We start from the raw sequence: 23,342 nt of genomic DNA on the forward strand, positions 1-23,342 counted from the left end.
GCCTACGAGCCCGGTGACCATGCTTTGCATTTGGAGGCAGTAAATGCCGCTGAATGCCAATTGCTGGAAAGGGCAAGAGGGGAGAGAGCTCTCGTGTTTGAATCCTGCTTGCTGGTTTTGCTCTGGGGCATCTGGCGGGCACATGTGAGAAGAGGATGCCCACGGGCCAGATCGCTTCTTATGTTCTCCAACGGAAGGCGTGTGCGATCCCAAAGCAAGAAGTCTGGAGAGCCCTTCTGAGCTGCTGTTGATCCAAAAGAGCAAGGGCTGTAAAACTGAGTTATACAGAGCATCTGCTTTGCATGCAGAAGGTCCCAGGTTCAATCCCCAGCAGCATCCTAAGGTAGGGCTAGAAAAGATCTGAAACTTTGGAGAACCACTACCAGCCAGTGTAGGCAATACTGAGCTAGGTGGACCAAGGGTATAAAGGCAGCTGCCATGGTGCTGTTTAAGTCAGCTCCTTATTCCAAAACCATTGAGGACTAGAACCTTGGCTTTACTTTTAAGAAAAGGGCCACAGCAGGGCGGTAGAGCACCTGGTTTGCATGTAGAAGGTCCCAGGTCCCGGCCACAGCCTCTCCAAGTAGGGCTGGGAAAACCCTCCCTATCTGAGACCGTGGAGAGCTGCTGTCAGTCAGTGCAGACAATACTGTGATAGATGGACTGACCCGATATGAGGCAGATTCCTATGAATTAATTTGGGCCTTTTCAAAAAACGAGTCAAGGGATGCCTCAGAGGAACCACTGCAGACCCCTGATTTCTATTCACTGTAAGGAAACGGAAAGGGGGAATCTTTTCGGAGTTATGTTGGAGGGGATGCCAGGAAACAGGGAATTATGTTCACACGTGGTGGGGATATAAATATGTACATTTTTTTCTGGCAAAGGGTGTTTAAGGAGATAACAGAAAACCGTGGGTTAAAGCTGACCGAAAGTCAATTTACGGTGGGGTGGGAGGTTCGCAGGCTGTGAAGGACTTGCTCACAAATTTATTGACAGCTGCACAAATTACGATAGCTAGGAAGTGGAAGGGGCAAGCAGAATATCAAATGGAAGGATGGTATAAAGAGGTGTGGGATACAGCTATTAAGGATGAATTAACATGTGCCATTAAGGTAAGACAGGGAATATGCAGGAGAAGTGATTTCGAGGAGATAGGGAAGGTGTTTGTAGAATTTGTACCATTAAGACGGAAAGGGGTCAAACCATCGCAAGAGGCGTTGAAATTTTGGGAGGTTGGATAAGTTGCAATGGAATGGTCTTGGTGGTGGGGTGCACATTTATTTATGATTACTTTGTCAAAATAAAATAACAACAACTTAAAAAAAAACAGAAAAGGGGAATCTTGGTGCTTTTAGGGGACAGGGAAGCAACAGGGGAGATGACCCAGCCCAGCTGTGCTGCATCATCTAGTGCAGTGGTTCCCAACAGGTGGTCCGCGGACCCCCAGGGGTCCGCGAGCTATGCCAGAGGGGTCCGCAATATGCTATTAGAATAAAAAATATATTAAATATATTTCGTATGATAACAGATTTTTTGTTTGGGCCGCTTCCTGCATGAGCAGAGTCTAGCGCAAAACTAGAATTAGATAGAGGCAGTAGTTCTGCTGTATGCCGTTAGGTGGCGCTTTACAAACACTACTGTTTTGCAAAGAGGCAGCGCGCGCATTCTACTAACGCTCACCTCCCCAAGATGCTTTGCACGCGTCGACTTCATTTGTGCGCTACTGCGCAGGTACCCTGTCTTCTCCATTCCCCTCCCTCCTCCCTGGCGCGCGCTGCCTCTTTGCAAAACAGTAGTGTTTGTAAACAAACCTAATATTTCAGAAATAATGGACTCAAAGGACAGATTTAACTCATCTCATTAAGAACTGAAAATTAAAACTAACTGTATACTGATGGAGTACTCTGTTGTAACTGTAAAAAACGTATAAATATAAAATATAAAAAGACTCTTAATTTGGCTCTCACTTTTTAATTTTAGGATTAGGAATTAATGGGGGTCCTTGTCACAATAGTGGCTCGATGAGGGATCCTCGAGAAAATTTTGTTGGGAACCCCTGATCTAGTGTCTTGGCTCTGCCCCTTGCAAGGGGAACAGAGCAGATGAAGACAGCGTGATCTCGCAGAGCGAAACAGCAGCATTAAAAACCCATTTCTTTTCAGGTGACTGGCCCAGCAGGTTCCACGTCAGCCTCCTGCTGCTCCTAGACGCCCTTAACTGTTGCTGCCCTCTCTCCCCAGCAAAAAGCACAAAAGGTGGGGGCGGGGAGCTCTGGAGAGACGAGCTAGGCTTGGCCCCCATCACACAGGGGGGTCAACATCACCCTTCTAGAGTTCCCATGCCCACATTTGGCCCCCCCTGTCATACACACAAGCCTCGTTTGCAGCCAGAGGAGGGGATGGTTAATGAGCTGGCCTCCAGACGCTACAGGATTCTGACTCCCTTCAGCCCCAGCCAGCAGGGCCAGGGATCAGGGATGAGGACGGGAGCTGGGAGCCCAACAACAGTATAGTTTAAATAATAATAATACTAATAATAATAATAATAATAATAATAATAATAATAATAATAATTTATTATTTATACCCCGCCCATCTGGCCAGGTTCCCCCAGCCACTCTGGGCGGCTTCCAACAAAACATTAAAATACAGAAATCCATCAAACATTAAAAGCTTCCCTAAACAGGGCTGCCTTGAGATGCCTTCTAAAGGTCTGGTAATTGTTTTTCTCTTTGACATCTGATGGGAGGGCATTCCACAGGGCAGGTGCCACTACCGAGAAGGCCCTCTGCCTGGTTCCCTATAACTTAGCTTCTCGTAGCAAGGGAACCGGCCAGAAGGCCCTCGGAGCTGGACCTCAGTGTCCGGGCAGAACGATGGGGGAGGAGACGCTCCTTCAGGTATACTGGACCGAGGCCGTTTAGGGCTTTAAAGGTCAGCACCAACACTTTGAATTGTGCTCGGAAACGTACTGGGAGCCAATGTAGGTCTTTCAGGACCGGTGTTATGTGGTCTCGGCGGCCGCTCCCAGTCACCAGTCTAGCTGCCGCATTCTGGGTTAGCTGTAGTTTCCAGGTCACCTTCAAACTGTGGAAATCACTTCCACAGGAGGCAGGGAGGGCCACCAACTTGGATGGCTTTAAAAGAGGGTTGGACAAATTCACGGAGGAAGTTAAAGCTATCAATGGTCACTATCCACAATGGTCGTGCTCTGCCTTTGCAGTGTGAAGCTTCTGAATACGAGTTCTTGGAAACCCTAGTAGGGGAGAGGGCTCCTGTGCTGCTTGTGGGCTTCCTGCAGGCCACTAAGATCAGGATGCTGAACTAGATGGGCTATTGGCCTGATCCTGCAGGCTTTCCTTAGGTACTTATGGAAATTTATCTTCTTTAAAAGTGTCCTGGATGTGCGTTTGACAGACAGCGTGGGCTCTGCTCTCTGCCACATCGATCGCCGCCATCGACAAGGCAGGCAAGAGCAGACCTTGCCTTAGCAAAACTTCCTTCGCCCAAGGGAATTCAGGATAAATCACATGTCGTGGTAACATTGGTAAGAAGAAGAGGGTGCTCTTACCAAAATCTCTTTCACAGCAAAGTCTTCGAGGCCTCCGTTCCTTGGGGAGTCCAGGACCACCGGGAAGGCCTTGTGGGGGGCATGGATGTAGCCAAACTCAATCTCATCCTGCAAAGAGAAACCAGCAAGATCTGGACTCCTTCCGTGCAGACTGAAGGTGTAAATAGGTGAATAAACCATATTTCTTAAAGCTATGGCAATCTCTGCCGTGTCTCCGAAGGAACCCAGACCCTGGAACCCCAGGGTCTCTTGCCAAAGAGGGGAACTCGCCCAACTTTTGTAACATTAGATTGCAAAGCTGCCTCCTCACAAAGAGCTTTGCTTTAATCTAGCAAGCTCAGTTCCTTAATGACCTCCTGTGGATAGAAATCATCCCCCCCTCCAAAAAAAATAAACATTCTGCATGCTACACATGCATCCTGCCAGGAAGCTGGGAGCCCACAGCTAAAACCAAGGACATCCGATGTACGTTGGAAGACTCAGGGCAGAGAAAAGCACGTCTTTCTTTGTGCAGACAGAGTTAAACGGTGGAACTCTCTCCCACAGAATGGGGCCACCAACTTGGATGGCTTTAAAAGAGGACTGGACAAGTTCACAGAGGAGGAGGAATTGCTTCCAAATTCCAATTTGCTGGAAACTGCAGGAGGGGAGAATTGTTCTTGTGTTCGAATCCTGGGTTTCCCATAATGGGCATCTGGTTGGCCACTGTAAGAACAGGATGCTGGACTAGATAGGCCACTGGCCTGATCCAGCAGATCTCTTCTTACAGCTTACCTTTACTGAAAACCTGGGAAATTGCAGTTCAGGAAATGTGGACAGAATCGTGGATTGGGAGCTTTAGGCTGAGTCATGCCGTTGGCCCAAGTACCTTGGTACTGTCCACACTGGCTGGCAGCCATGGCTCCCCAGGGTTTAAGACTGGCAACCCACTCACCTGCATCCACCGGTCCCCTCGGTTCATGTATCGTGAGCAGACCGACATATGGCAGTTAGATTTGCTGACCAAGTTCTTGATCTCCTTCAGGAAGAGGTAATTATCCTTCACACTGACAGGGGAGGACAAAGATGGGTTAACTGGGGATGCTTTCATGGCCAGCTTGAAAGTGGGGTGGGGTGGGGTGGATTCCACAGAGCAGAGCTGGGGAACAGCTGTGCCCCTCCAGATGTTGACGTCATGGCCAATGGTCAGAGATGATGGGAGCTGGTAACATCTGTAGGGTACCCTTAGGTTCGCCACTAAAAGGAGGTAGAGCTGTGAAAGGGGTAAAGGTAAAGGGACCCCTGACCATTAGGTCCAGTCGTGACCGACTCTGGGGTTGCACGCTCATCTCGCATTATTGGCCGAGGGAGCCGACGTATAGCTTCCAGGTCATGTGGCCAGCATGACAAAGCCGCTTCTGGCAAACCAGAGCAGCACATGGAAACGCCGTTTACCTTCCCGCTATAGCGGTTCCTATTTATCTACTTGCACTTTGACGTGCTTTCGAACTGCTAGGTTGGCAGGAGCTGGGACCAAGCAACGGGAGCTCACCCCGTCACAGGGATTCGAACCGCCGACCTTCTGATCAGCAAGCCCTAGGCTCAGTGGTTTAGCCCACAGCGCCACCTGGGTCCTGGGTCTTTACCCCTGGGTGAAAGGGGTAGCTGCAGGTAATAAAGGCAACTGTTTGAGGTATGTAGGTATGGGGGCAACAAAGGCAAGTGAAGGTCTGGGTTCAAGGACAGGGAAGCTGTGGCCCCCTAAGTGTCACTTGGACTCCAACTCCCAGCAGCCAGCATGACTTAAGGGATGGTGATAGGAGCTGGAGTCCAGCAACATCTGGAGTGCTCCAGATGTTCCTCTCCCCTGAAGTTGACAAAGCCCCTGCCAAGAGGCTACACCCCCCCCAGGGATATCACAAATACTTCTGCCTTTTCTCCCTAAAACCTGTTGATTTCAGTTTCTAACTTTTTTCAGACCTTACCTTCAGTTCTCCACCTTTTCCCACAGTGGTTTTCTTTTTAATAATAATTCGTCAAAATTCATCGGCATTTTTGGGAGAATTTCTCCTAACGCACACACGTCAGTCTGCATTTTGAACATCTTGTGAATAGACATTTTAGCAAAGCAATTTCCCCTAACTGCAGCGCATTCTTGTATGGTATTCATTTACACTTTGCACCAGTGTATGATTTTTTTGTACACACCACTTGGTTAGGGAAGTTCACTGCAAAATTCGGACCGGTGAGAATTAGGTAGATTTGCTTTACAATGCAAATTGGGACGAATGCCTTCCTGACCTCGTCCTTTTGTAAAGTGTCATTAAATGGCACTCGCATTAAACATCAGTGATCGTCATCATAAAATGTTTCTCCTTCTATACAATCAGCGGCTGTTGCATCTCCCTCGTTGCTGTCTGATGCTTAGTTTTTGGAAAAAAGAAACCCACCACGGACAGAACCTGAACCTCAGCCCAGATTCAGGATGCAAAATCTGGTTTTATATATTCAAACCAAGCCCTGCATTCAAAACATCTCCTGTTAAGTTCCAACGCCCCCTCCTTTTCGGACACCTTACCTGCAGACAAAAACGTTGAGTGGCGCCAAAGTGTTTGGGGTCATGATCCATGGGGCGATCCGGAAGACTACAGTGTCTGTGAAAATTGGGGTCTGTGGAATACCCTGGAAGAAAGATGGAGCCAGCTCGTATTCCGCTACTCTAGAAAGCAGCAGGACCCAGACCAACAGATCGAAATTACAAGAAAGGGGATTCCGACTAAACATTAGGAGGAACTTTCTGCTCTTTTTCAGGGACTGGTATGCAGAAGGATCGCTGCCTTCAACCATGGAGGCAGAGAACCACCCTGGCTAGTAGCATCTCAGAACAACTGGTGAAACAGAACGGTGCATGGGTTAATACCCTATTATTGCACCAATGAAATGTTGCAGAATGCACCGGTGATAAAAAAGCCACCAATCCATTAAACACGGCGGCCCATTGTTTTTAAACCTGGCTGCCCAGAGAAACAGAGGCAGCTACGGGACGTTGACCAACAGCACAGCTTCTGTGAGGGAAGAGAAAGGTCTGCTGGGGGCAAGGAAGCAAAAGGCAGACCATAGATCCATTAGGGATCCCTAGCCAGATTAGCAGGTGGCTAATAGAAGTTGCAGGCCCCACGAGAGTCATGCGCAGCATTCCAGCAGGCGAGTGAGAGAACATGAGAAGGCCGTCCAGCTTAATTTAAAACTGGCCTTTTCTTTTAGCGGCCCCCCAATTCGTATTGCTTTGTCGGGGTGGGGGTGAAGAGGCAGGTGGGAAGGGGGACGGGAGAGGCAGCGAGAGAGATTCACACACCAAGCAGAAGCAGCCTCTTTGTTGCCGAAGTAGCAAACAAAGAGAAAAGGGAAACTTGAAAGCGAACCTGCCAAGGGAAAACTGGCACATTAACAGTGTGAAGTGAAGTGTCGAGCCCTAACATCAGCAGCTGCTTCTGCAGTTACACCATGCCAGTGGCCAGGAGGAGGGAACGGCTTTTGGCTGCCTGAAAGCAACAACTTCCATTAGCTGCTTGCTAACTGGGCTGCATACTGCTGTTTCGACAGTGTGGCATAGTGGTTAGAGTGCTGGACTAGGACCTGGGAGAAACTAGGGTTCGAATCCCCCTTACTCGGCCATGATGTTTGCTGAGTGGCCTTGGGCAAGCCACTGGCCCTCTGTCTAAACCAGGCATCCCCAAACTTCGGTCCTCCAGATGTTTTGGACTACAATTACCACCATCCCTGACCACTGGTCCTTTTAGCTAGGGATCATGGGAGTTGTAGGCCAAAACATCTGGAGGGCCGCAGTTTGGGGACGCCTGGTCTAAACTTCCGCACAGGGTTGTAACTTAGGAGAGGGAGAGCCGTGTATGAAACACTGAGCTCCTTGGGAGGAAGAAAGGTGGGCTGTGAATACAATAAATATCAGCCTAACACCCTGCCCTGCCACACCAGCTTCCTTACCCGCACAGACCTTTCACATCCCTCGCGGCATTGCGCTGGTGATCAATGTTCTATAGCTGACACTTCAAAATCTTTTTCCTGAAAAGCAGCACTCGAGGTGGCCTTTAAAACTGTAATGATGATGTCATCCCAACCCGAATGGGAAACTTACCTGACACTGAATTTTATACGTTAAATTTGTGAAAATCTAATAAACTTTATTATACCAAAAAAAAAAAAGGAATGCCCTACCGTCAGATGTCAAGGAAATAAACACCTCTCTGACTTTTAGAAGACACCTGAAGGCAGCCCTGTACAAGGTTTTTAATGTTTGAGGCTCATTTTGTGTTTTAATATTTTGTCGGAAGCTGCCCAGAGTGGCTAGGGCAACCCAGTCAGATGGTAGGCATATAAATAAAAATATAGTACTATTATTAGTAGTATTTGAAGCATCCTTTTTGCTGGATGAAAGCCTCTCCATTGCCCCCACCAACCCACCCCCCCTTTCTCCGGCCAAACCTCAGCAACTGGCTCCAGCAGGCTAACATGGATGGTGACGAGACCGTCGAAGCCGTCGTCCGGGAAGCGGAGACCCTCGACAAAGAATTCCATCTCTGCAGAGCCCCCTGTGTATTTCACGACGTGGAAGAGCTTCCGTGGCCCCAGGACGTGGATGTAGCGCTGGCCAAAGAAGGGATCTGCGGGTCAAATATATGTTGGAAATGTAAGGCAAAAGAAGGCCCTTTTTATCATATGTGGTGGAAATGTCAGGTAGTAAAAGAATTTTGGGAAATGATATATAATGAATTAAAAAAAAAATGCTTAAAATAACTTTTTCTTAAAAAACTAGAATCCTTTCTTTTAGGGATTCTAGGTGCCAAAATCCCAATGGAGCAGAAATCTATTTATGTATGCGACCATGGCTGCGTGGATGCTATTGGCTCAAGGATGGAAAGAAGATAAAGTCCCGGTCCAGAGATGAATGGTAGATTAAGATGACGGATTATGCAGAAATGGCTAAAATGACCGAAAGAATCAGAAAGACCAAAATCTTAATAAGGAATGGGAATTTTTTTTATAATTTATCTTAAAAACCATTGTAAGCGGTTAAAATCATTAGTAGGATTGGAATAACACTTGCAGTTTAAAGTTGAATTTTGGATATAACGGAGAGGTAAAAAATTTGGATTATTCTAAAAGATGCAGGAGGAAAAGATTAGCAGTAGGGCCCACAAAGGGGAGAAGGGAAGTCCAGGGAATTCTTTGGAATCTTGTTTTTATGTTGTATCTTGGATATGGGATTGTAAAATACTGAGCTGAAAAACCAAATAAATATTTTTTATTTTTTAAAAAAGAAGGTATCTGTGGTGGGGAGGAAAGCGGAGATCAACACAAGAAAGTAAGAAGAATTCCGCTGGATCAGGGCAGGAGTGCATCTAGACCAGCATCATGTTCACAGGAAGCCTGGAAGCAGGATTTGAGAGCAAGAGGCCTCTCCCCTCCCGTGGGATTCAGAAGCATTGCTTCCTCCAGCTGTGGAGGCAGAGCAGAGACATCTTGGCTAGTAGCCTTCAAAATCCCTTTCTTCCTCCATCAATTTGTCTGATCCTCTTTTATGGCCATCTAAGTTAGCGGCCATCACTGCCTCCTGAGGCAGGGAGTTCCATAGGTTAACGAAAAGGGGCTTCTTTTTACCTGTCCTGAACCTTCCCACATTCAGCTCACTTGGACGTCCCTGAGTTCTAGTGTTATGAGAGAAGGAGGTAAACTCCTCTCTGTCCACTTTCTCTATGCTGTGCACAATTTTATAAATTTTTATTGTGCCACCTCTTACTTTTATCTAATTTTTTAAAGTCCCAAATCTTTCCTCACAGAGGAGTTTCTCCATCCTCTCTTTGATCATTTTGGCTGCCTTTTTCTGAAACTTTAAAAAAATAATAATTTTAAATTGATTTAAAAAACCAAAGAAAAAACAATTACCAAGCATTGCCTTCCAGGACAATTACATGTACAGATGCATGCAAACATCCACATGGAATTAAAACAGGCTAGGAAAATCTTTTGCATTACAGATTTAAACCACATCCTTTCCCAACGCTGCCATATCCGTTTTGATGTGAGGCAACCAGAACTGTACACAGTATTCCAAATGCGGCCGCCGCACCAAAGATTTGTAGGAAGCCATTACAATATCGGCAGCTTTATTTGCAATTCCTTTCCCAATGATCCCTGGAGCATGGAATTTGCCTTTTTCATGGCTGACACACACCGGGTCGACATCTTCATCAAGATGGTGAAGGCCAGGTTCAAATACGAGTTCCTTTTCTGTAATTTGGGGGGGGGATTGGGATTGGGTAGGGTTCAAGAAAACCAACGTCCAAGGAGCAAGCCCACGCTACCCTGCTATCCATCGAGGAGGTGAAGGCAACTCCATCGTCCCTCCCCCAACCCAGCTAATTAAGACATTAATTGAACGCCTGGCTCGGAAACCAGAATGTCCAGAATTCAAAGTCCTGCAACTCAATCCCGGGGAACACTTATTTGGCAACCTGGCCAGAGAGGTCTTAGCTTTCACCCAGTCACCCGACTCTGATGCCCTTGAGAGACGCCAAACAATTGATCCTCAGGACTCAAAAACAAGCAGAGTCTGTGAAGCCAGGGAGAAAGGAGGGCTCTCAGAAAGGGAACTTGCAAAAGAGGCTCATGCATTTCTAAAAAGTCTTATTTCAGTGCTTTTCTTGTTGGAAAAGCAGGGGGGGGGTATTAAATTTTTTTGGGGGGTTGCTCCAGACTGTACCCAAAGCCAGCTTGATTTTAAGCAAACCTACTGCAGTTAATAGACTCGGCTAGTTAATAGACTCGGCTTTGTATTGCTGGCCACAGGACCTGGAAGCTGTACGCCGGCTCCCTCGGCCAATAATGCGAGATGAGCGCCGCAACCCCAGAGTCGGTCACGACTGGACCTAATGGTCAGGGGTCCTTTTACCTTTGCCTAGGGACACAGGTGGCGCTGTGGGTTAAACCACAGAGCCTAGGGCTTGCTGATCAGAAGGTCGGCAGTTCAAATCCCTCCGACGGGGTGAGCTCCCGTTGCTCGGTCCCAGCTCCTGCCAACCTAGCAGTTCGAAAGCACGTCAAAGTGCAAGTAGATAAATAGGTATCGCTCCAAGTGGGAAGGTAAACGGTGTTTCCGTGCGCTGCTCTGGTTCACCAGAAGCGGCTTTGTTATGCTGGCCACATGACCTGGAAGCTATACGCCGGCTCCCTCGGCCAATAACGCGAGATGAGCGCCGCAACCCCAGAGTCGGTCACGACTGGACCTAATGGTCAGGGGTCCCTTTACCTTTACTTTATTTTATTTACCGGGTATTTTATTTTTGCATTTCAAATCCAGTTTTTCCTCCAGAGGGCCCCAAGGTGGTGTACATGGTTTTCTCTTTGCCCCTGATTTAATCCCCACAACAACTGTGTGAAGTAGGTCCATTCATTCAGTGGGCCTGCTCTGAGAAGGATTTAGGAATACAGTGGTACCTCGGTTTAAGTACACAATTGGTTCCAGAAGTCTGTACTTAACCTGAAGCGTACTTAACCTGAAGCGAACTTTCCCATTGAAAGTAATGGAAAGTGGATTAATCCGTTCCAAACAGGTTCACGGAGTACTTAAACTGAAAGTACTCAAACTGAAGCGTACTTAAACTGAGGTATGATTGTACAGACAAGCAGCCTTATACCAAGTTAAGATTATTGGGCCATCGAGCTCAATTATCGTTCGCACGGACTGGCAGCAATGACCTCCAGGCAGGGAATCCTTCCCAGTCTCACCTGGAGGTGCTGGGGATCCAACCTGGACCCTTCTGCATGCAAAGCAAGTGTCCTACTGCTGTGCCACAACCTTTCCCATAGGTGGATAGATGCCACCTCCGGGGATCGTTCTTTCACTCATCCCCTTTGGACAGGCACATCCACCTCACGCTCAGCCTGGCTGCAAATCCCACCACCCAGGCCTCTCCAACACGGGCAGCAGCATTCTCCACTGCCTCCCCCCCCCCTTCTTCAGCCCCATCCAACATCCAAGTAACTGAATCTGGTTTTATAACCAGCAATAAAAGACACAAGGCACGTAGTGGGGGGGGAGGAGGAGGAGAGAGATGTCTCCTGGGGATTAGGGGAGGCCAAAAAGAGCGATGTTGTCACGGGCTGCAGCAAATGTCTTGTGGCCACTGTAAAATGAGGTGGCCGCCAAAGGTTGGCTTTTATTGGAGTGGGTGGGCATCCTACCCACCTGCAGCTCTGCTTAAGAGCTAGACGCCCATCACCGGAAGACCTTGAAAACGTGACCTTCGGTTGTTTAACACCGAGTGTTCCCACCAATGGAGCCCTGCTCAGAGTAAGCCCACTGGAATTAATGGACACGATGACGAACTTCAGTCTGTTCATTTCAATGGGTCTATTCTGGGTAATGTCTAGATGGATACAAGCTGACTCCTTTGTCAATCTACATGGGAAGATATAATTGTGTGTGTGTGTGTGTGTGTGTGTGTGTGTGTGTGTGTGTGTGTATAAAGGTACCCCTGACCGTTAAGTCCAGTCGCGGACGACTCTGGGGTTGCGGCGCTCATCTCACTTTACTGGCTGAGGGAGCCGGCATTTGTCTGCAGACAGCTTCCAGGTCATGTGGCCAGCAAGACTAAGCCGCTTCTGGTGAACCAGAGCAGCGCACGGAAACGCCGTTTACCTTCCCGCCAGAGCAGTACCTATTTATCTACTTGCACTTTGACGTGCTTTCAAACTGCTAGGTTGGCAGGAGCTGGGGCTGAACAACGGGCGCTCACCCTGTCACGGGGATTCAAACCGCCGACCTTCCGATCGGCTAGCTCTAGGCTCTGTGGTTTAGACCACAGCGCCACCCGCGTCCATATATATATATATGTGTGTGTGTGTGTGTGTGTGTGTGTGTGTGTGTGTGTGTGTGTGCGCGCATATATATATAATATGTTACATTGGTATAAGATGTTATGTTGGTATAAGATAGATAGATAGATATCTCTTATACCAACATTATATATGTGTGTGTGTGTGTGTGTACACACACACACACACACAATCTTATACCAACTCACATTTATTTGTCCATCTAGAATAGTGCTGCCAACTCTGACCAGCAGCTGCTGGCCATAATCCCAGGCCAAAAGAGTCCTTTCACCTTGTCTGCAATCGAAAAATCCTCCATTAATTAGAGGATGTCAGAGATTGAACATTCTGCACACAAAACAAGTGACCTCCAACTAAGCTATGTTCTTCCCCTCCCAAGATTCCAGTCCTCATTGCGCTGAATGAAGGGCTGATTTTAAAACGTAGGAAAATGCCTTCTGCTAAGTCAAACCATGTAGCTCAGCGGTGTCTACACTGACTTGCAGCTGCTCTCCAGGTTTTTAGACAGGATGTGCCTTTCTAGAGATGCTGCCAGGGGTTGGACCTGGCATCTTCTGCATGTCACAGAGCTATATCACTTCTCTGGAAAAAGAGTTCGCGGAAGTAACAAAGCCCAGGACGCTTTCAACTAGTCCAGGCATCCCCAAACTCGGCCCTCCAGATGTTTGGGGACTATAATTCCCATCATCCCTGACCACTGGTCCTGTTAGCTAGGGATGATGGGAGTTGTAGTCCCAAAACATCTGGAGGGCCGAGTTTGGAGATGCCTGGACTAGTCATTTGTAGCTTAACAGAAAAACGAGACAGAATGAGCCAATATTTGCTTAAATGCGATCCCTGCTCCACTTTGGCCGAGCCTGAGTTTAGGAAAATATCGATGAAAACATCCGCTGGTGAGCCTTAAGTTAGGAAGAGGGAGCTCAGAAGTTTCACCCCTTCCCTCTTCGCCCCGCTTCACATCAGATGGGAGGGCCTGTCCTCCTTCGCCAGAGATTTTAGGGAGCCTTCACCCGGATCACCCATTTAATTCTTCCACGGCTCAGAGAAGCAAACAACAAGCCTGCTTCCCTAGGAAGAACGCCGAGAGGTAACCCCAGGCCACCGGGCTTGGCTGGCTTCCCTAGGATCTCTCAGAGAGCGGCTCCTGACAGAGGCAGAGTTAGCGGCTGACTGACAAGCCCCTCTGGAGCTCCTTGCCAGGGAATGCCGCCCCTTCCCCTCGCCCGTCTCCAATTGCAATGCCTGGTTTGAGCAAGTTGTCGGTGGGCCTGTCTCTGGGCGCCAACGGAGCTACTGGAATGTTGAAGACACCGGGGTCCTTTCTAATTAGATGTGTTGACGACCCATCAAGCCTAATTATTCCCAAGCTGCTCTTTGCTACAAATGAGATGCAGGTGCTAGAATTAACATAACATGTGCATGCTTCTTGGGGGGGGGGGGGGAATTGCCTATTCACTAAGAAGCAGAGAGGTGCACCTCTTCTGTCTCGGGGGGGGGGGGGAGAAGAAGAGAATCATAGAGTTAGAAAGGTGCCCCCAAGGGTCATCTAGTCCAGGCAGAGGCAAACTCGGCCCTTCATATGTTTTGGGACTACAACTCCCATCGTCCTTAGCTAACAGAACCAGTGGTCAGGGATGATGGGAGTTGTAGTCCCAAAACATCTGGAGGGCCGCGTTTGCCTATGCCTGAACTAGTCCAACCCGCCGCAATGCAGGAATCTCAACCAATGCTTCCATGAGAGATGGCCACCCAACTTCTGCTTTAGAGGGAGAAGCTGAAAAAGGGAGACAGGCCCCCTGCTGTGTGGTCCCGAAGAGACAGGGGGCTCAGTCAACACCCAGGAAAGTGAGGAAAGGAATAGCACAACCCCCAGAGAGTCTGTGCCGGGATCTTGCCCATGCTCCAGGGATCATTAGGAAAGGAACTGAAAATTAAACTTGCCCATATGAATCTATGGTCCATCCACACTTGCCATACTGTGGACAGCTCTGGTTGCCTCACTTCGAAAAGGATGTCGAGGAAGGTTCAGAAAAGGACAACCAAATCAATCGAGGGGACGGAGCCCTTGATTTCCCTTATGAGGAAAGGTCGCAGCGTTGTTGGGGACATTTTAGCATAGAGAAAAGGCGTGCAAGAGACGACACGACAGACGTGAAAAGCCATCCTCGATCTCTCCCGTGACTTGTGGACATCCAATGAAGCTGAATGGTGGGAACTCGAGGATGGAAAAAAGGAAGGACTTCCTCAGGCAACGCACAGTTAAACTGTGTCACTCCCTCCCACAGGGTCCGTGATGGCCACCAGCTTGGATGGCATTAAAAGAGGATTGGACAAATTCATGGAGGAGGAGGAGGAGGAGGAGGAGGAGGAGGAGGAGGAGGAGGAGGAGGAGGAGGAGGAGGAGGAGGAGGAGGCTATTGATGGCTACCAGCCACAATGGCTCTGCTCTGCCTCCATGGTCGGAGGGAGCAATGCTTCTGAATCTCAGTTGCTGGAAATTGCAGGTGGGGAGAGGGCTCTTGTGCTCGGATCCTGCTTGTAGGCTTCTCTTTGGAGTGGCCACTGCAAGAACAGGAGGCTGGAACAGAGCGGGCACTGGGCCTGATCCAGCTGCCAGGCTCTCCCTATGTTCTTATGACTCTTGCAGCAAAAACATCATGACAAAGAGAGTGGAAACACACAGCTCACTTACTCTGCAAGTAAAAGACCCCAACTTTGTCGCAGTCGGACAGCGGAATGTAGAGGACCATCTCGTAGCCTGGAGGGAGCCGGTCAGGGCCTTTTGTTCTCAAGATCATGCGGGACATGTCTTCCAAGTCTGGGGTGGGTGGGTTTCGATGCCCGGGACAGAAAGGAAAGGAGACCCGGGGTGGGGGGTGGGGGTGGAGAGGAAAATAAAAGAGAAATGCGCATCAGGATTTGGGGGTTCGTGACGGAAATCTTGGAATACGCAGAGATGGCAAAATTGATGGCGCTGATACAAATCTAGACTCTTTTAAAGACCGGGAACCCTTTTCTTGTCTATATAAAACGTTATTTCCCAAATGCAAGGTTTGAAGTGCAAGAAAATAGCAGAATATATTAAGAGACATGTTAGAGAGGGTGGAATTAGGTAAGGCGGAACCTTAAGATGCAATTGTATGTCATTTGAGTTACAAACATCAATGTCGGGTGAGCAGGAAGTCACGCGTTTTGCTGAATTAGAATGGAATTGCTCAGGAACAAACGTAACATTCTAGATTGGAAAAAGAATAAAATACTGTTACAAAAAAAAAGGATTTGGGGATTTGACAAACCCCACCTACCTTCCTTCGTGAAGACTTTGTCATCTTGGCAGTCCTCCTTTCCGGTGTACGGATTTTCCTTATCGCAGTTCACCAGCAGAACAGCTCCCTGCCCATCTGGACCCCAAGTCCACGCCGCCTGGAATTGCAACACTTTCACTGCATTTTGATGGCACTTTCATCTCCAAGGAGCTCAAGGTGGCTCTCCCTCTCTTCATTTAATCCCCACGACAACCCTGCGAGGTAGGCTAGGCTGAGAGGCAGTGACTGGCCCAAGGTTACTCCAGCATGTTTTATGGCCGAGTCCGGGGGGGGCGGGGCGGCGGATTTGAACCCTTGTCTCTCCTGGGTCCTACTCCAACACTCTAACTACTACACCACCACTGCCTCTTGAGTTTAGCCACCAGAATGGGGCAAAGCCCTTTGTGCTTTTATCATTTGAACCAATGTTGTGCCAATAAGATAAAATAAATTCTGTTTTCTCTACTGCCCACTGGACATTCTCCATCAGTTAACTACAACCAATCTAGAACGCGGCTACCAGGCTGGTGACTGGGAGTGGCTGCCGAGACCACATAACACCGGTCCTGAAAGACCTACGTTGGCTCACTGTATGCTCCCCATTCAAAGTGTTGGTGTTGACCTTTAAAGGCCTAAGCGGCCTCAGCCCAGTATACCTAAAGGAGCGTCTCCACCCCCATCGTCCAGCCCAGACACTAAGGTCCAGCTCTGAGGGCCTTCTGGTGGTTCTCTCCCTGCAAGAAGTGAGGTTACAGGGAACCAGGCAAAGGGCATTCTTGGTGGTGGTGTCCTCCCTGTGGAATGCCCTCCCATCAGATGACAAGGAGATGAGTAACTATACAAAGCAGCACATTATGGTCTTGCAGATTTGTGACTAAATTACTGTGGGTTAGTCAATGACTTTCTGTATGCATTAGCCTTCAATGATTTTTTAAATCATTATTCTTATGGATAATTGTATTGTTTAACCTTCTACAACCAAGCAATGTTCATTGTGAAATAAATAAATAATATTTTTTTAAAAAAATTAATCAGTTGTCTCAGTGAGATTGACAATCATTTTGCAGACCTTCCAAGTGTCCCTATTTTCCAGGGACAGCCCTGGATTTACAGAAGCCATCCCAGTTTCTGATTTGATCTCGGAATGTCCTCTTTTCCTTAGGACATCCCTTGTTCCATCAAAGAGATGTTGGAGGGTATGGAGTTATGTCATCCCCGAGCCAAGGAAATAAGTAACTATACAACCTTCAGAAGACATCTGAAGGCAGTCCTGTACAGTGGTAACTCGGTTTATGAACACAATTGGTTCCGGAAGTCTGTTCATAAAATGAAGCGTTCATAAACCGAAGCGAACTTTCCCATTGAAAGTAATGGAAAGTGGATTAATCTGTTCCAGACGGTCCACGGAGTACTTAAACTGAAGCATTCATAAACTGAAGCGAACTTTCCCATTGAAAGTAATGGAAAGTGAATTAATCCATTCCAGATGGGTCCGCGGGGTTCGTAAACCGAAAATTCGCAAACCGAGGTGTTCATAAATCGAGGTTCCACTGTATATGGAAGTTTTAAAAATATTTAATGTTTTATTATGTTAGCGTATACAGTGGTACCTCGGTTCTCGAACATAATCCGTCCCGGAAGACAGTTCGACTTCCAAAACGTTCGAAAACCGAGGCGCAAAGGGTTGTCTGCCAATTCAATTGAGAAAATTGAAAAACACGCAGCAGAAGCCGTTCGACTTCCGAGGCGCGTTCGAAAACGGAAGCATTTACTTCCGGGTTTTTGGCATTCGAAAACCGAAACGTTCAGCAATGGAGACATCCGAAAACCGAGGTCCCACTGTATTTGGAAGCTGCCCAGAGTGGCTGAGGCTACCCAGATGAGCAGGGTACAAATAACAAAATTATTGTTGTTGTTTTTATTATTATTATTATTAGCCATTGGCCTGATCAGCATGGGGTTTTTTTTGTGATGTTCTTCTCCTAAACAGTGGTGGGGACACTCGGTGCCACTTTTCCTTGGGAGTCAGATTCTAAGGAAGGCTCTGGGTTGCAGTTCTGTTGGGCGCAGCATTCTGCCCCAATTGACCCCAGGGTAGCAAGAGGCTCTTTCCAAGGAGTGTTGCTGCAGCCCAGAGGGATCACAGCAGGGAGCCTGGAGGAATGGAGGGCCTCTGTGCCAAAGGACGGGTGGCAGGGCAGGGCAGGGCAGAGCAGAGCAGAGCAGAGCGGGAGGCTCCCCTTTCGTACAGAGTGTCCCAGCCTTTCCGTGGGAGCTTTGCATGGCAATTAAAATGCCTCGCAGGGCTGAGGGCTAACCCCATTTGACTCCGTCCTGCGCCCCCACCTCCCCAGCTGGAGAGGCAAGCTGTCTCGCTTCCGCGAGGCCTTGGGGACAGAAGCACACAACCGGGACCAGGCGTTGCAGGTGGGCACCAAGGAGGCAGACACTCCAGTCCTGAAGGTTATGATATAACAAGGAAGCTGCCTTTCACCAAGTCAGACCACTGGTCCATGCATCTCAGTACGGTCTACTCTGACTGCCAGCAGCTCTCCAGGATTTCAGGCAGATATCAGCCTTCAGATTTCAGGCAGGAGAGCTTAGGGTCATGGAGAAGAGTTTCAAATGATCTGCAGTCATCCTAGGAAACCAAGGGCCAGATCTAGGCCAGGCCCAGCAAGTGACCTTAGTCCAGCCGTCACCCACCTGAGTGCCCCTCTAGCTGCGATGGACTACAACACCCATCAGCCACAGAGAGAGCATTTCTGGTGGCACTGGATGATGGGAGTTGTGATTCTAAACAGGTGGAGAGCATCGGGCTCAGTGCTTTTTTTTCTGGGGAGATGCAGGGGTATGCAAACCCCTAAACATCTGGTGAATCTAAGTTTGGCCTCATTGAGGGGCAGTAATTCAATGTGAGTAGGAAAGCGAGAGTACCCCTAAACTTTTTTGGGGGGGAGCACTGATCAGGCTGGTGAAGGGATTCAAAGCTGGGTTGTTGTTGTTTAGTTGTGTCCAACTCTTTGTGACCCCATGGACCAGAGCACGCCAGGCACTCCTGTCTTCCACTGCCTCCCGCAGTTTAGTCAAACTCATGTTCGTAGCTTCGAGAACACTGTCCAACCATCTCGTCCTCTGCCGTCCCCTTCTCCTAGTGCCCTCCATCTTTCCCAACATCAGGGTCTTTTCCAGGGAGTCTTCTCTTCTCCTGAGGTGGCCAAAGCTGGGTTACCCGTGGCAATTTTTAGTTATATTAAATCTCTTCACCACATCTCTGCAAATCTCTATGCAAACAAAAGCAGGAAGAAATGTTCACCTTTTTGGGGTGGTTCTTCTCCACCACCCCATCGCGGTCAGCATCGACATCCAGAGAAATCTCTAGAAAAATACAAAAGTCAAGTTAGCAAGCCCTTCCCACTTTGTGGCATATCTGGGACAATTCCTGTATTGTAAAATAGCCATGGGGTGGTAGAGAGAAAAGCCAGATATTGGGTAGTTTCCCATTCCCGATCCATCTATAACAGTTCCATGCTACCACTGTACTCTTTCCCCTAAGATCCCAGCCTTCATGGATCTGAATGATGGGCTTATTTAAAATAAAAACCTAGGAAGCTGCCTTCTGATGTGTCAGAGCTCTGGCCCACCTACCCCAGCAGTGTCTACACTGGCTGGCAGCAGCTTCTCCAGAGCTTCAGGCAGGGAATCTTTCCCCAGCTCTACCTGGAGATTCTGCTGGGGATTGAACCCAGAACCTTCTGCATGCAAAGCAGGTGCTGCACCCCAGAGCTAGCGCCTCCTGCTAAAAATAATGCAAGGTGCTAGTCCTCAAGGAGCACACAGAAGAGGGAGCAAGCTTGTTTTCTGCTGCTCCAGAGGGGAGGACCCAAATGGATGGATTCAAATGAGGAGATTCCGACTGAACCCTTAGCTTAGGACTCCCTCGGAAGGTGGTGGAGGTTTTTAAGCAGAGGTTGGAAGGCCATCTGTCATGGATGTTTTAGTTGAGATTCCTACATTGCAGGGGGTTGGACTAGCTGACCCTTGGGGGTCCCTTCCAACTCTACAATTCTATGATTCTAAGAGTGAGGAACAATGTGTGTGTGTGTGTGTGTGTGTGTGTGTGTGTGTGTGAATTCAAGAGTCCAGTAACATACACCCCACCCACCTTTCAAGGAGGGCCAACTATCCAGTTTCCCAATGGCATCCGGACCCATCATGTGAGACAACCCCAGCATTGCTGGAGAGCTGTTTTTGCTGCTGCCTTGGAGACCAGAGGGACAACGCTCACAGCTACGGTTTCTCTGGAGCGACAGCCACAAGAGCCAGCGCAGCTGGGCTGGAAGGAGCTCCCTGCTTTCACAAAAAAGGTCGGAGCAAAATGAATACAGTCGTGCCTTGGTTTTCAAACTCCTTGTGACTCGAACGTTTCGGCTCCCGGAAGTCAGCGTTCCGGTTTGCAAACTTTTTTTGGAAGCCGATGTGCTCCTGCGCCTTGGTTTTCGAATGCTTTCAGAAGTCAAATGGACTTCCAGAACGGATTCCGTTCGAGAACCAAGGTACGGCTGTAGATAAAAATTGCTCCACCACCTCCACAACCACCACTGATAAGTTCTTCCAGATGTAGCCAGGAATTCCAGGGTGCCAACTCAGAGTTGTTTTGTTTAGCAAGCATTTAAAACCGCTTGATAAGAAGCATAGCATAAGAAAGATCCTAAAAACAGCCTGCACTATCAGGCCAATGGCCCATCCAGCACAGCATCCTGTTCTCACACTCAATGGCCAGATACCCCCATGGGAATTCTGCAAACAGGACCCAAGCACAAGAGCCCACCGCCCTCCAGCAGTTTCCAGCAACTGGGATTCAGAAGAATGGCAGCCTCCATTCGTCTTAGCTGCGTCAGACGAAAATTCCTTGGTGGGGAGACAAAAACTGCCTCTTTGCAGAGGGCACCAAACTGGGAGCTAATGCTGCAGAAGACAGAATCAGGATTCAAAATGACCTTAACAGATTGGAGAACTGGGCCCAAATTAACAAAATGAATTTCAACAGGGACAAACATAAGGTTCTGCACTTAGGCAGGAAGAACCAGATGCACAAATATAAGATGGGGGACACCTGGTTTGCCAGTAGTACATGTGAAAAGGATCTAGCAGTCTTAGTGGAACACAAGTTTAACATAACAGTGTGATACAGCAGCAAAGAAAGCTTATGCTATTCTAGGTTGCACCAACAGAGAAGTCTTGTGTCCCGATCAAGGGCTGTAATCGTACTACTGTACTTTATTCTGCCTTGGTCAAACCACACCTGGAATACTGTGTCCAATTCTGGGCACGGCAATTTAAGAAGGATATTGACAAGCTGGAATGCGTGCAGAGGAGGGCAACCAAGATGATCAAGGGCCTGGAAACCAAGCCAGATGAGGAATGGTTGAAGGATCTGGGTATGTTTAGTGTGGAAAAGAGGAGACAGAGGTGACAGGATAGCTGTCTCTCATAGAATCATAGAGTTGGAAGAGACCACAAGGGCCATCCAGTCCAACCCCCTGCCAAGCAGGAAACACCATCAAAGCATTCTTGACATATGCCTGTCAAGCCTCTGCTTGAAGACCTCCAAAGGAGGAGACTCCACCGCACTCCTTGGCAGCAAATTCCACTGCCGAACAGCTCTTACTGTCAGGAAGTTCTTCCTAATGTTTAGGTGGAATCTTCTTTCTTGAAGTTTGAATCCATTGTTCCGTGTCCGCTTCTCTGGAGCAGCAGAAAACAACCTTTCTCCCTCCTCTATATGACATCCTTTTATATATTTGAACATGGCTATCATATCACCCCTTAACCTTCTGTTCTCCAGGCTAAACATACCCAGCTCCCTAAGCCGTTCCTCATAAGGCATCGTTTCCAGGCCTTTGACCATTTTCGTTGCCCTCCTCTGGACACGTTCCAGCTTGTCAGTATCCTTCTTGAACTGTGGTGCCCAGAACTGGACACAGTACTCCAGGTGAGGTCTGACCAGAGCAGAATACAGTGGTACTATTACTTCCCTAGATCTAGATGCTCTCTCAAATGTCTCTCAAATATCTCAACATCAGGAAGAACTTTCTGACAGTGAAACAGTGAAAGTGAAACAGGCTGCCTTGGGAGGTTGTGCACACTCCTTCACTGGAGGTTTCTAAGCAGAGTTTGGAAGGCCATCTGGTCCTTCCCTACTCTATGATTCTAGGGGAAAAGTCAGAGAAAGAGAGGGCGAGAGCATATCTTCCTACTTACCAATTCCCGTCAGGAAAACGCCAGCTTGGTCAATGGGGTGGCCTCCATTCTCACCATAATAGCCCACAGTTACCTGAGGAAGGAAAGAACGTACAATGCAGAGTTAAAGTTTTGAAAAGCCAAAGGAACCATTTGGAACTCTATTGACCAGCTGGAAGATTTGCAGAGGAGGGTGACCAAGATGATGATGATGGTCTGGAAACCAAGCCTTATGAGGAATGGTTGACGGAGTTGACAGCGCAATGGCCTCCCTCAGAAGGTGATCGATTCTCCTTCCTTGGCAGTTTTAAAGCAAAGGTTGGATGGCCGTCTGTGATTCCTGCATTGCAGGGGGTTGGACTAGATGATCCTCAGGGTACCCTTCCAACGCTACAACCCTAGGAAATGGAAAAGGGATCCAAGGATACGTTGTGCCAGATAAGGGTCAGCTCCATTGCTGCAGGTTCACCGCCAGTCCTTCCCAGCTGAGAGCTCTCCAGTCTCTATGCCAGGAAAATAACTGCCCGCCTTGGTATTTTTAAGGATGAAGCTTGCAGCGTTAGGGGACTGGCACAAAACCACAGCCCTTGCCACACCACAGCCCCTTTAGAGACACCAAGAGTGATTTCAGTTTTGCAATCAGCTGCAAGCAGAACTGAAACAATAGATTCACATGACCCTATACTTTTGCCCCTCCTCACAACTGCCAAGAAAACTGGTACATGTTTATTCAGCGGCAGCTGATGCTCCCTCAAAAGTGAATTTAAACTGCAGCATTTGCATTTGCTCAGCAAAGGCCCCCATCCCTGCCTCGCCATGTGCCTGGTCCTGCTTGGTCCTGATCAAGCTGTACATTTGTAAATAAAAATCCTGCGAGTCCCGATACTCGAAGAATAACAGAATTGTAGAGTGGGAAGGGAATCCAAAGGGCCATCTAGTCAAAGCCTTTGCAGTGCAGTAATCACAGCTAAAGAATCATAGAAGGGACCCTGAGGGTCATCTAGTCCAACCCCCCTGCAACGCAGAAACCACTGCTAAATGCTGCCCCTGCTTGGAATGCAAAACCGAGCCTACCAGGAGCTCAGGGAAGCAACGAGCGCGAGAGTGCCTCTTACTTTGTTGTCGTTGGCTTCGGTGCTAGGACGCGTCATCCTTATACTCAAGGTGGTCTTGGGGTCCAGAGGCCACTGCGTCCCGCCATTGGCGGGGGCATGCTCCGACTGGCCGTCGCGGACGATTTCAACCTCGACATCATCCGAGTGCTTCACGGCAAACGTGACGGCATCAGCAGGCGCCGCTCTGTAAGGGAGCAGGCAGAAGGAGGGTGGT

General features: G+C 48.4%; 1 protein-coding gene across 2 annotated transcripts in view; it reads right to left on the bottom strand.

The window, feature by feature from the left end:
• LOC118087427 (protein-arginine deiminase type-2) overlaps positions 1-23,342 on the bottom strand; it is a 54,158-nt gene that overhangs the window by 20,521 nt on the left and 10,295 nt on the right. For both annotated transcript variants that reach the window (XM_088670965.1, XM_035120053.3), the window contains exons 2-10: positions 23,129-23,312; positions 22,035-22,107; positions 19,087-19,148; positions 15,771-15,888; positions 15,158-15,283; positions 8,053-8,231; positions 6,131-6,234; positions 4,508-4,619; positions 3,574-3,681 (exon numbers count right to left, since the gene is read on the bottom strand). In XM_088670965.1, the coding sequence (XP_088527091.1) occupies positions 3,574-3,681; positions 4,508-4,619; positions 6,131-6,234; positions 8,053-8,231; positions 15,158-15,283; positions 15,771-15,888; positions 19,087-19,148; positions 22,035-22,107; positions 23,129-23,312 (1,066 nt within the window). The remainder of the gene's footprint in view (positions 1-3,573; positions 3,682-4,507; positions 4,620-6,130; positions 6,235-8,052; positions 8,232-15,157; positions 15,284-15,770; positions 15,889-19,086; positions 19,149-22,034; positions 22,108-23,128; positions 23,313-23,342) is intronic.

Source organism: Zootoca vivipara, chromosome 6 (genome assembly GCF_965207765.1).
Source record: "Zootoca vivipara chromosome 6, rZooViv2.hap1.1, whole genome shotgun sequence".
Lineage (NCBI taxonomy): Eukaryota > Metazoa > Chordata > Lepidosauria > Squamata > Lacertidae > Zootoca > Zootoca vivipara.